The sequence below is a fragment of the Pipistrellus hanaki genome, assembly GCF_964339955.1.
Source record: "Pipistrellus hanaki genome assembly, chromosome: 6".
NCBI classification, from domain to species: Eukaryota; Metazoa; Chordata; class Mammalia; order Chiroptera; family Vespertilionidae; genus Pipistrellus; species Pipistrellus hanaki.
Genome location: NC_140508.1, coordinates 8,549,981 through 8,562,337, shown reverse-complemented (window position 1 = coordinate 8,562,337; position 12,357 = coordinate 8,549,981). Strand labels below are relative to the sequence as shown.

The following is a 12,357-nucleotide window of genomic DNA, read 5'->3' as shown; positions in this document are numbered from 1 at the left end:
CCCTCGCCCTCAACCCCAACCCCAACCCCACTCCCACACCCAAGCGGCTCCTGGGGAGGAATTCCAGGACCAACAGAATGGAAGAGACAGGCAGTTTATCCCTGTACAGAGCAGAAATAGGTCAACCTTAGAAGCATCGACAGATGAGTCTTGCCAAACTGCAGTCCGGGTCTTCACCCAACTAATTTCTTTAAGTTTTAGGGACACGGAGAGAAAGAAAACAAGGTCAGCGCGCCCTGTTACAAAGCTACTCGCCATCTAATTTGGAGTGATGTTCCAGAAAGCAAAACCTGAGAAAGTCAGGACTGTCCCACAAAAACCAAAGCCAGCCCGGCTGATTAAGAGGCTCAGACAAGCCGGTCTTTGTCCTTTCAAGATGAAAGAAACGGGACTAAGGGGGTTGAAAGGTGTGTGTACAACCAGAGGAGGAAAACCACCCAGGCCTGGCCTTCCCAAACAAGCTCCAGCTTGCTCCCACCATCAAGGGGAGCGAACAGCCCTGCCCCAAGATCCCCAGGGGCACCCAGTTGGCAACCTAGTCCTTCTCCAATGAGGGGGTGGGGTGCCCAGGTCTGGCCCTGCTACTGGGTACTTTTTGCACAGGGTTTGCAAAGCCCGGGCTTACAAATACCTTTTTAATAGCCCCAGCCGGGTGTCTGAAGGCAGCCGCTGGGACCTGCTGCATCCACTGGGAGTCCCCGCACCCAGGAGAACACAGAAGGGGATGCCATAAATCCCGGCCGGAGCAAGGGGCCTGGTTACCCCGACTTCAGAACAGCTACACGGCTCTGCTTTATTTTACTTATTTACTTGTATTTGGAATTTATTCCTTAGTTTCTGGTATAAGTCATAAATACACATTTCAAAAAAATCACACAGACACAAGGGCAGACAATGGAAGATCAAACCTCAGCTTATACTCCCTAAGCCCCAGCCCCAGCCCTGCCCCCACCCCCACCCCCTACCCCACCGCCCCAGTAAAATCTATTTCCAGTTCCTGGCGTCTTCTTCCAGTGGGAAGGGATGATATACAAGCACATTATGTAACCCCACTGATCTGCACCTTGCTTTTTTCCACCTCATACATCTTGGAGATTGTCTTAAATTAGGACATATGGCGCTGCCTCCTTCTAACAGGCTGCTTAATATAATTTAAACTTTCTTGAAATTATTTTGGCATCTAAACCTCCCGCCCCTCGCTCGCAGGGACTCGTTTCACTGTTTGACTTTTGGCTGTTATTAAGGACAGACAATGGTATTCCGGGAACCCCCGGGGCCTTATCTAAAGGGGGAAGCATTAAGGTGGAACCCGGCTTCCCCCAGCCCCCCATCCACTCCCCCAGGGCCCGGCGGGGGGCTCGAGTATCATTATTTCCATGTTGACACAGCGCCCCTGGGCGTGAGTTTGATGTCTTGACTCTGTTCGGGTTTTCGCAGCAAGTTACACATGTAGAATGAAAGCTGCTCAGGAAACAGCGCTCTCGGGGCGTGTTATCTCGGAAACCAAATATTTGATCATCAGCCCTACGGAGCGCTGCCGGGGGTTAGTTTGAGCAGGTCTGGAGAGTGTGCGCGCACAGAAGGAGGAGCCGGCGCCGCCGCAGCCCCAGCTCCAGCCCTGGGTCTCCCGGGCCGTCGCGGCTCCGGTCCGGAGCCGGGTCCCCCGCCGCCCCGGGCAGCGTCTGCTCGGAGATCCCGCGCCATCCAATCGCCCAAAGCCGTGGTTTGCCCGCCACATGTGATAAACGCTGAAAATGGGTCCTGCCCTCCCGGGACCTATCATTAAATATTTAAAATAGAAAGCTCGCAATGGCAACGTTTCTCCCCCAGCTCCAGCCCGGAGAACGGAAAGCGAGGGAGCGTCGGCGGCCGGGAGAGGGGCCCCGAGGCGCTCCGGGCGCGCGGCGGGAGGGGCGGGCGCTCCGCCGGCCGACAGGTAGGGTAGGGCTTGCCACGGCGAGGAAGGGGGCGCGCCGCCCGCGATGCCGGGGCCGGGCGGGACTGCGAGGGCCCGGAGCGGGCGGAAGGCGGCTCCGCCGAGCGGGGCCCTTTAAATCCAGGTAGCGCGGGCCGCCGGCCCGGCCGCTCACATGACCGCCCCGCGCTTTGAACTGCGCCGCGGCCGCCTGGCGCCTCCAGCCCCGGAGGTACCGCCGCCAGCTTAACCCGAAGGAGCCTGCGGACCAGTCCTTCTCTCCCCCAAACTCCTACCGGCCAAAAGGGCCTGGCTCGCCATACCTGGCACGCACCGCGTGAGGTCTACAGGGACCCGGGGGTAGGAGAATCTACGATCTGCAAAAGGCCAGGGGGAAAAATAGGGGGGGGGTGTGAGAAGTGACCCCCTCTCCTCCCCGTTCCAAAGCGCCTCCGGGCCGGCCAGCTCGCACTCACCTAGGTTGACGAAGCTCATGACCATGTCGGCGTCGGTGAGGAAGTGGCTGTCTTGCAGGCTGGCTAGAGGGGGGCCCTGCGTGCTGAAGACCGCCTTGTAGGGATAGGAGAAGCCCTGGCCGTCGGGCCCGCCGCCCTCCTCCACCGCCATGGCATTGTACAGGTCCAGCATGAACATGGGCGCCGAGTTGTGCTTGCCCTGGAGGTGGGGGCGCGGGCGGTGGGGCAAGCCCAAGATGGAGAGGATCTCGCGCTGCATCTCCCGCCGCTCCTGGCTGCGCAGGCTCCGGTGGATGAAGCTGGAGTGCACCTCGTTGTCCAGGCTGAAGTCGGCCAGGGCGGAGCGCAGCAGGAACAGGGGCGCCCAGAGCGCCACGAAGCTGTGAGGCGCCGCGGCGCGCGGCGAGCGCACGTGCATCGCGCCGGCTGGACGCGCGGCCGGGGCTCCGGGCGCCCGGCACCGGGGCCCGCGCCGCCCCAGGTGGCGGAGGGAGCAGGCGGCGGTCCCCGCCGCTCGGTCACTTGCGGCAGACGGGTCCCGCGGCGCCCGCGCCGGACATGGCCCCTCCCCGCCCCCCTGTTCTCAGCCCGGATCCCCTCCCCCGGCTCGGCGCTGGCCCTGGGGCCCCTCGCCCCGCACTCGCCCGGGCGCACCGAACGGCTTGGAAACCGGCTGGAGCGAGGAGCAGCGAGGAGGCGGGCACGGGTGGGAGGAGCAGCTAGCAACCCTAGGAGCCGGGTGAGCGAACGCCGGGGAGGCGGCGAGGCGGCGGCGGGCGAGCGCTCCTTTTCCCGCTCCTCTCGCGCTCCAGCCCTCGGGCGGCGGCGAACCTCCCTCTTTCCCACTCCAGCGCCGAGAGCAGGGGCCCCAAGTCGCTCTCCAGGGCCCGCGTGCCCTTGATCGCTGGAGAAGCCGCCTCGGGAGCCCCAGAGTGGTACGCGCTGGGGCCTGAGAGAAGGAGGAGGAGGAGGAGGAAGAGGAGGACGGGCTTCCAGGGGCCCCTCCCGCGCCCGCGGCCTCCCACCTGCCCTCGGCCCCGCCCTCCCCCCCCAGCTGCGCCCAATGGGTTCATTCATTCCTTCTGGAGCGCTCTACAAATATTTACCGAGTGCCCCCGGGGTGCCCAGCGCCAGGCCCGGCGCCACGGGGGTGCGGAGGAAAGAATCCGGGCTGGCCCTCCCCTCTCCGCGCCGGCAGTCTGCGCGGACCGTGGGATTCAGACCGTGGTGGAAGGAGCTGGGGGAGTGTGGGTGGTGCGCTGGTCTGTGAAGGCTCCCCAAAGGAGGGATCCGCCAGCCCTTAGATGCTGTGCCCCCAGGTACTCCACTCTGACCCCTCAGATGTCTCTCCTACTGGTCACGTTTGTCTTTGCTCTTGCCATTCTCTCCGCCAAGAATCCCCTCCTACCCTGATTCCTCCCCCACTACCTTCATCAGTACTTAGCTGGCCCTCCTCCAGGTGCCACTCAGGTGCCACTTCCTCCCAAAGACCAGCACAGACAGCTAAGGTCACTTCCCTGCTCATTCCCACACACTTGTTTTATTTTCTGTAACTCCTCCCACCATCTGGAATTACTGCTTGAGTTATCCGTGCTTTCTTTATTGTCTTGCCTCCCCCACTGGAAATGAATCACACAGGGGGCCCAGGCTGGTGCTTTTCTTGGTTGTCCTGTACCCACAGTACCTTGAACTTAGGGCCTGGCAGCCACTGTGGCTGCACATTCATTTGTGAAATGAATTAATGAACTTGTGTGAGCTGGAGAATTCCTCCCCACCTCCTCCCGTTTGGGCTCTGTTTTTCCCCTGCCATGCCTCAGCCTGAGATCAGGGACCCAGGGCCACTACTGTCCAACCTTCCCCATCAGCCCCTGCCTGACATCCAGTCTGCATCTATTATAGTTCACCTCCCAGGGGCTGTGCCTGGGACCTCGCTGATCTCCCTTCTCCCCTCCCCTCAGTGTTCATCCCACAAACACCATAGTGAGCACCCACTGAGAGGCAGAGTCCCACCAGGGACAGGCTCCCCAACAACTCAGAACCTGCTATGGGACCTTCAGGGAATTGATGCTTTTCAGAGCCTTGGTTTCTTGATCAATAAAAATGGGATGAAAATAACTCTGCCCAGAGTGGCAGTGAGAAATGTGGGCAAAGGGCTGCCCCAGAGGCAAACTGCAAACCCGTGTGACACTGAGTGTGTCCATGTGAGAAGCTAGACAGAATGTCAGCTCAGGGCATTTGGGATGAAAAGTGAAGGGCTGTTTGGGGGTGGGGTTTCCTTTGGGAAAACTTCACCTTGTGCAAGAGAAAGCTCTAAGAGCTGGACAAAGGAACCTGGTCTTGTCCCTTGTCTGGAGCAGAGGTACTTCTGCCAGGAATCCCTTAGGGATTTTGGGAAAAGATGGCAACCTGCAGGCCCACAGAGGTGGACACAGGAGAGGCCAGAGCCAGGCAGAGAAGAGAATGCAAGGCTGCAGGTCCTAGTCATTCATATCACACAGGCAAGCCCTGCTGCACAGCCCCCCTTCCCCCCAGGCTGTGATATAGAAGGAACGCCCAGGGCTGACCTTCTGCCCACCTGTCAGTCAAAGCACTCTGAAAGGCACCTTCCACCTGCCCTTCATCCATCACTCTTTCCCTTAGCACAGATGTCAAGCACTTCCTGGGTGTCAGGCAGAGTAGGCTTCATGAGTTTACAACCCATATAGGTGCCCAGGCCCCCACACTCAGAAAGGCTCCACAATGGGCTTAATGCTCTGCTGTTGCCATGTTACAATTTATACTAATAAAAGGGTAATATGCTAATTAGACCAGATGTCTTCCAGACATCCATCAGGACGTCTTTCTGGACAAAGTCATTGTGGTGAGGGCCGAGGCAGAGGCCGTCAGAGGCAACCAAGCTGGCAGGGAAGGCAGGGGCGACCAGGCCAGCAGGCAGAAGTGGTTAGGGGTAATCAGGCAGGCAGGCAGAGAGAGGTTAGAGGCAATCAGGCAGGCGGGGGGCCGGGGGGGGGGGGGGGGGGGCGGAGTTAGGGTTATCAGGCAGGCAGGCAGAGTGATAGGGGCAATCAGGCAGCAAGCATGTGAGCAGTTAGGAACCAGCGGTCCGAGACTGTGATAGGGATGTTCAACTGCTAGTTATCCCCTATGGGGTCCTGATTGGGGAGGGTGCAGGACAGGCTGAGGGACCCCCTCCCCCATGCATGAATATCGAGCACCAGGCCTCTAGTTCTTTATAACCTATGAACAACCCCCCCCTGCCACCCACCACCACCGTTTTTTATTTTGTCCTGGTCCCTGAAAGTCATGCGGACCATCCCGGTGCCAGGCATAGAGCTGGGTTGGAGAGTGCAGCAGTGAGTTCACATAGTGGCCTCCACCACAGAGCTGGTTTTCAGGTCAGGGGAGACAAAGCAAGAACCTAAGTATGGTTTGAGGTAGGACAGGAGGCTGTGCTTGTCCATGGATTCTCTCAGGGAAGGGGGCTGCATGCTTAACTGCTGGAGCCCGGGGGAGTGGGGCACGCAGGAGGGTCAAGGAGTAAAGACCAGGGGTAGGCATGTGGACGAAGAGGCCTACTGAGGCAGGCAGAAGAGTGCCGGTGGCATGCAGTGTTCACTGGAGAGTATGCAACCCAGACCATTTCAGCCTGTGGTAAGTGACAGGATGAAATAAACAAGGTGACATGGTAGGAGGTGCCAGGTACTGTTACTACCAATTTGCATACGGTAGCTGATTGGTCAGCGTCTGTCCTGTCCCCCTTCAACCTTGTAAAGGCCCTGAAGGAAGGACCCCTTTGTGCACTCACCTGACCCCACATGAGGGTTGAAAGGCAGCAGGTGCTCAATAAGTACCTGCTGAATGAATAGTAATAAGCACAGCCAATGCCTAAGAGCATGTGGACTGACTGTGCAGGCGCCAGGCTAAGGCATCTCTCAGTCCCCTTGCCCCACCATCCTTCCTCTAAGAAGCCATCTTTTCTCCCAAAAGATGAAGCCACAACGTGCTCTCCATACCTGAGATCTAGAAGAGATAAGATTTCCTCGTACACCCAGAGCCCCCTATTTAGCCTTATCTTTTCTGTGACCCATGCTGGGGGAGGGATGGGCTCTTAATTTTCCCTTCTTTCTCCCCCAAAGGAGTCCCCAAGAAATCAGCCCCTCAGTGAATGCTTGCTGAATGAATGAATGAATGAATGAATGAATGCAAACGTGCAGGCAGGAAGTATCTGGCTGGGATTACATCAGATGCTGCTCTGAGAGCTGAGGCCACAGCAAAGGCTTCACGGTTGTTTAGAGAAAGTCTTGGGTGCGAGACAGCAGCCTGCCCACCTGTTTCACACTCCAGCCATGCCACTTGCAATTGTGTACCAAGGATTTAACCTCTCTGTGCCTCAGTTCCCCCATCTGTACAACTGGGGGAGAGAGGGCTAATGCTGCCTGTCTCCTAGGGTTGCTGTGAGGACTCAGAACTTAATTCAATTCACATAAAGGACTTTGCAAGGTGCCTGGGGCACAGAGGAAGCACTTGATAAACGTTAGCCAGCATCTGTATGAAAAGGAAAACTTGTTAACAGGAAAGCCTCCTAAGTTTAAGAATAACAACAAATGTTTCATATGGTCTGCTTTTTGGCCAAGCAGAGAAAAGCACATTTATCCTGACTTTGGGATATCCAGCTTGAGTGAGCGAGCAGGCAGAGCAGCCGAGTGGAATTAGAGGTGAAAGGAAAATCCTTACATTCCGTCCTCTCATTGTCCCCAGCCACTCCATGCCCCCCCCCATGCCATCCAGGGCCCAGGAGCTCCCCGGGGCCTATCCCATTTCCCCCAGCAGCCAGTCTCCCACCCACCCACTCACCCCCAATTGTGGTTCCCCAGGCCCAGGCACCCAGCGCTGGACTCCTGGGCTGTAACCGGATCTGCCCCAGTCTGATCCACACCTGGGGCCCGCTCCCCTGGATGAAAGATGGTCTGGAAATGTGAGGGGCGTTATTGTCTGGCCCGCCCTGGTAGAGTGTCTGCACCCCTCTCTTGCTGGCCTCCCAGCACTGGGCAAGGAGTTTTCATTTCATACATCATCAGTCACATCTTGCCTAAGCGATTTCGACCAAGTCAGCATATGTCTCGGAGGCAATAAAAAGAAGAAAAGAATTCCGCTGACACACACATTCAGCAGGAGGCAGGGACCTCATCTTCATCAGCAGAACTCTCCTACCATCTGCCCAGACGAAGCTCAGCTGGCCTGGGACTCCCAAGGGGCACCCACACAGCCCAGGGATCCTGTGGGCTGCCCCTCTATCCACCCACCTGGCCAAGGCCTGCTGACCTGGGCCTCGGCCTCCAGCAGGGACTAGGGAGCCAGGAGTCTCCTCACACACAGACTTTAAAATCCTTGTCTGCAAAGAGCTCCGCCCTGGAGAGGAAATGGATTTAGCACACCTGTGATGGAGTGGTGCTCTCCAGGCAAATCTGTCAGTGTACTGCAGATGCAGACTGCTTGCTCGCTCACTTTGGGGGTTTCTTTGCACAGTTTTTTAAACACAGGAGGAGGATACTAAACAGCTTCAATCAGTCTTAAGTACACGTGGCAGTAGCCACAGTTCCAAATGGAAAACTCAGACACACACACACACACACACACATACACACACACTCCAGAGCAAGCTGATGGCCAAGGCGGGATTTGCATGGCCAGGCTAGGGGAAGCTGCGGTTGGTTTACTACTGTTCTTTCTTCCTTGCCTGGAGGAAATCTGGTTTGATTTTGAGCATTACTACTCTTGGTTCAGCTTTGGAGGGACCCCTTTCCTCCTTCCAGACATGAATGAGGGTGGCTGACAAGTCCAAAGCATTTCCGGTCCACGGGGCACCTGCCAAACCCTGTGCAACCTTAGCCCACATCACCCTCCAGCGTATTCTGCTTTTTGGGCCACAGAGAAGGAGCCTGCGGTTCTGAGAGTGACAGGCTCAGTCACACAGCTCATCTGCGATGAAACCGTCATCTCAACCACATCTGTCCACACAGCCCAGGCTCTCAGCCATCTGGTAGCCCTCGGCCACCTGGGAGAAGACCTTTTCCCATTTGTTTGATCCTAAGGCAATACTTCTCCATCCTGACTATGCAGGTGAATCCTGGGGAGCTGTCAGAATGCAGCTTTCCCCACAGCCAGTTGAGAGGGGTTTGCAATTCTGCACTTTGACCCAGGTCCAGGGGTGTGGATGTTGCTGCTCCAAGGACTGGCTGTGGAAGAGCCAGGCTCTGCATTCCTGAAGTTACAGCCAATTGCTTGAGGCTCCAACTTACAGCTTAACTATCTGCCAGCCTCTATTCCAAGTGATGGTCCTGGAAGATATTCATTATTATTATTATCCCCAGTTTACAGATGAGGAACTTGAAATTCACATACTTGAGGGAACCAGTTTGTAGCCACACTGCTGGGGACTGAGTGGTGACATGGAATTCTAACACAGACTGTCCGGTCCAAGGGCCTGAGTCCGTAAGCCCAGGTGCACACCAAAAGGTAGGGTTTGTCTTGGTGCTGTTTGTGTTTCCCAGGGCCAGCAGAGGCCTGGCACACAGTAGGTGCCTTATCAGTACTGATAAATCCCCAGAGTACCTCTGAGCTCCTCTTTAATTCCTTCTGTATGCAGTTAAAGTGTCTACAGGCACTAGCCAGGTAACATAAATACAGATACACAGGACTTGAGACCGGAGCCCCAAAGAATAGCCTTCTTATTAATCCCATTAATGGGGACCTTGAGCACTGACTCAATGACAAGAAGGAGGTACATGAGGCCCAGATACGATATGGAAACGTAGGGTCCAGGGAGGACCAGAAACCACCTTCCCATGGGTGCTGCCCTCCAGGAATTTGATGCCAATGTCACCAGCTAGTTCTAATTTTCAAGAGAAGCTGGGAATCTGGGTTTGTATGTGACAGCTTTCAATGTGTCACAGTGATTTGTTGGCAAATCACTCAGTTTGTTTTTTAACCATCGGACCAGAGAAAACCCATCTACCTGTCAGATCCTGGGAAAGGGGTTTACCCCGGCCTTACAGAGGGCTCTGTTGGGTTTGGGATACTTCGGCCTTCCCTGGCCGGAATCAAAGAAGCCCCGAGGCTGATGCCCTTCACACATTCCCATTTAATTCACTGTTAAGGATCACTGAGCGACAGGTTGAAAAGACCAGCCTCCACCCCACAAAATCGGACCCTAACTCTTCTCTTGCCTCCATCACTGTAATTATTCCTTTTCTACTTTGGGTTTTATCTTTATTGTGTCTCCCCTCCCCCTTTTTAGGAAAACCTCATTAAATAGATTAGTCCTGACTTGAAAGAAAGAAAGAAAGAAAGAAAGAAAGAAAGAAAGAAAGAAAGGAAGGAAGGAAGGAAGGAAGGAAGGAAGGAAGGAAGGAAGGAAGGAAGGAAGAAAAAAATGGGGGAAATAGAACAGATTTGAGCTCATCTTATTATACATAGGATCGGAAGGCTGATAAGAGTTAGGTTAGCATGGATGACCACTCCCTGATGCTGAGCACATTGCAGCCCTTACATGTCTCCCATTTTACAGATGAAGAGACGGAGGCACGGAGGTCAAAGAGCTCGGCCAAAACAACATAGCCAAGGGAGGAAATGCCAGCCTTCAGAGCCTGGGCAACCTGATTCTGACTCCCTTGTTCCTCCCAGCCACACCTCTCCATAAAGCCAGCCCACAGCTTTTATTCCCAGAGCTCACATGATGACTGGCCACTGAGTAAGGTTGCCAGAATTAGCAAATAAAAATACAGAACACCCAGTCAAATTCGAATTCCAGATAAACAATGACTAATTGTCCCCCACTTGGGACACGCTTATATTTAAAAATTAGTCACTGTTTATCTGAAATTCGAATGTAACTGGGCATCCTGTGTTTCATACCTGACAATCCCACATAGAGGGCTCTTCTGGGTAGAGCAAGAAGCATCACCTTGGTCCTGGGTTCTGCCTTGCAGTTAAATGCCCACCTCAGAGCCTTTGCACCTGCTCTTCCATCTGCCTGGAACGTTTGTCTGCCGATATCCACATGGCTCCCTCCAAGTCTTTGCTCAAATGTCATTTCACCATTGAAGCCTTTTCTGGCCATCCTACCAAAATCTCAGTGTCCCCCACCCTCCCTTTCCTACCCTCCTGGCCATGCCACCTTTTTCTCTCTAACACGTACCAGCACCTGAATAATGACCTAGTTTCACGTTTATTGTTCTTTGTCTCTCTGCCCCACTGCAATGCAGGCTGGCTCTTGATCTGATTTGCTCACTACTGTAAATAGAGCCCAGAACAGTATCTAGTATGTAGTAGACTCTCAACAAATACTTGCTGAGTGAACTCCCTGACAGACACCGTGGTTTCTGTCTGACTCAGGATCAGGAGCTGGCATTGTCACTGGCACCCTGTCATCGAGGTGCTGAGTGACGGCTCATCACATAGCCGCACCTCACTGGGGAGATCAGGTGGCATGACGGCCTTGACAGTTGGATACAGACTAGAATGGCCACCGTTCAAGTATTCAAGTGTGGTTGCCTTTACTTCCTCAAGGACTCCTGCCCCCAGACTAAATATCCCAGGGACACAAAACCCAAAAGCCAGCTTTTCCCATTTTTATCTATTGCTTAGAGTGTGTGCAAGCTTCGATGTCAAGTACTTTTTCTGTGAAGGAAAACACACTTGCAGACATGCTATCAACATAGCTAATACTCTAGGTCTCCAGGAAGGCTGTTTGCATGACCCCATTTAATCCTCACAACTCATTTGAAGTTCTTATCTTTATGCCCATTTTACAGATGAGGAAACTGAGGTTCAGAGACATAAAGCAATTTTCCAGGGTTACACTATGAGAAAGTAATGGAGTCAAAAAGAACACAGACAGCCTGATGTCAGTCTCCAAGCCCATTTCCTCACCTATAAAACAGGTATAACAGTGGCGCTGTCTTTCCAGGATGTCACGTCAAGTACTTCATGGGCTTGGGCAGGACAGGTGATAAACATGGGTGCCTGCCATAGGCAACTTAGTCCCTTCCGGAGACAGAGATGATTATACTAGAGAAGGTCACCGGAAGGCCACCATTTCAAGCTGGCGAGAGTGACAATGACATGGCTTAGAGCAAGACAACTAGCCAGATTTATCAAGTCATTCTCTTGAGTATCTGAAGTAGAAGATTCTGAGAAAATGAGGCTCGTTATGAGAAAATTGAGTAAGTCAAGAGGTAGAAAGTGCAGCCAGCATGGCCATGACAGATGATGAGCAAGATGGCTATAAGGCAGCTCATGGCCACGGAGTCCAGTGTCACAGACTGTGCTCTACAAGCCCTTGCATCACCATGCTCACCCACGCCTTTGAGGGTGGTGGTCTTCGGAGTTGTGCGGTGCACACCCTGAGAAGCTGTACCTGGCAAGCATGGGATTTTACTTTTTCCCTGATTCACTCATATATATTTACCTAGTTCCTACCATCAGCAGTCTATCACACCTTGAGGAAGCAGCAGTGGAAAAACATCCCAAATCCCCTATGTTCCAGGTGGGGGACACAAATGAGAAACAAGAATGCGTAGCAAGTGCCTCCAAGGAAAAGAAAGCCAAGGGAGGCTGAGAGCAGCAGGTAGGGAGGTATCTCTGAAAAGATGACATCTGAGAAGCCAGGCATGTGACAAACACAGAAAGGGGGTTCTTAGTGAAGGCATCAGCAAGTGCAAAGGCCCTGAGGTGAATCCCAAGGGCACCGGGCTACTCGACCTTCTAACTCCAGCTTTTCCCGAGGCCTGATGGCTCCCAGATCTCCAGATGCAGATGCCTTATGACACCACCACATTTCTTGGGGAGGCTTGATGAAGTACCTAATTCTTATAGCCAATAGACCCCAGCCTAAACTTCCAACCTGGGCCCCTGTCCCTGAGCAGTCCAGACAATGGGTGTTGCTGGGGGCTGGTCCATTTTTCC

At 54.4% G+C, this 12,357-nt stretch overlaps 1 protein-coding gene across 1 annotated transcript in view; it reads right to left on the bottom strand.

Moving 5' to 3' along the window:
* BMP7 (bone morphogenetic protein 7) overlaps window positions 1-3,335 on the bottom strand; it is a 73,660-nt gene extending 70,325 nt beyond the window's left edge. Inside the window, exon 1 of the mRNA XM_084886784.1 lies at window positions 2,392-3,335. Coding sequence (XP_084742910.1) covers window positions 2,392-2,809 — 418 coding nt within the window. The 5' untranslated portion in view covers window positions 2,810-3,335. The remainder of the gene's footprint in view (window positions 1-2,391) is intronic.
* Window positions 3,336-12,357: the final 9,022 nt, after the last annotated feature.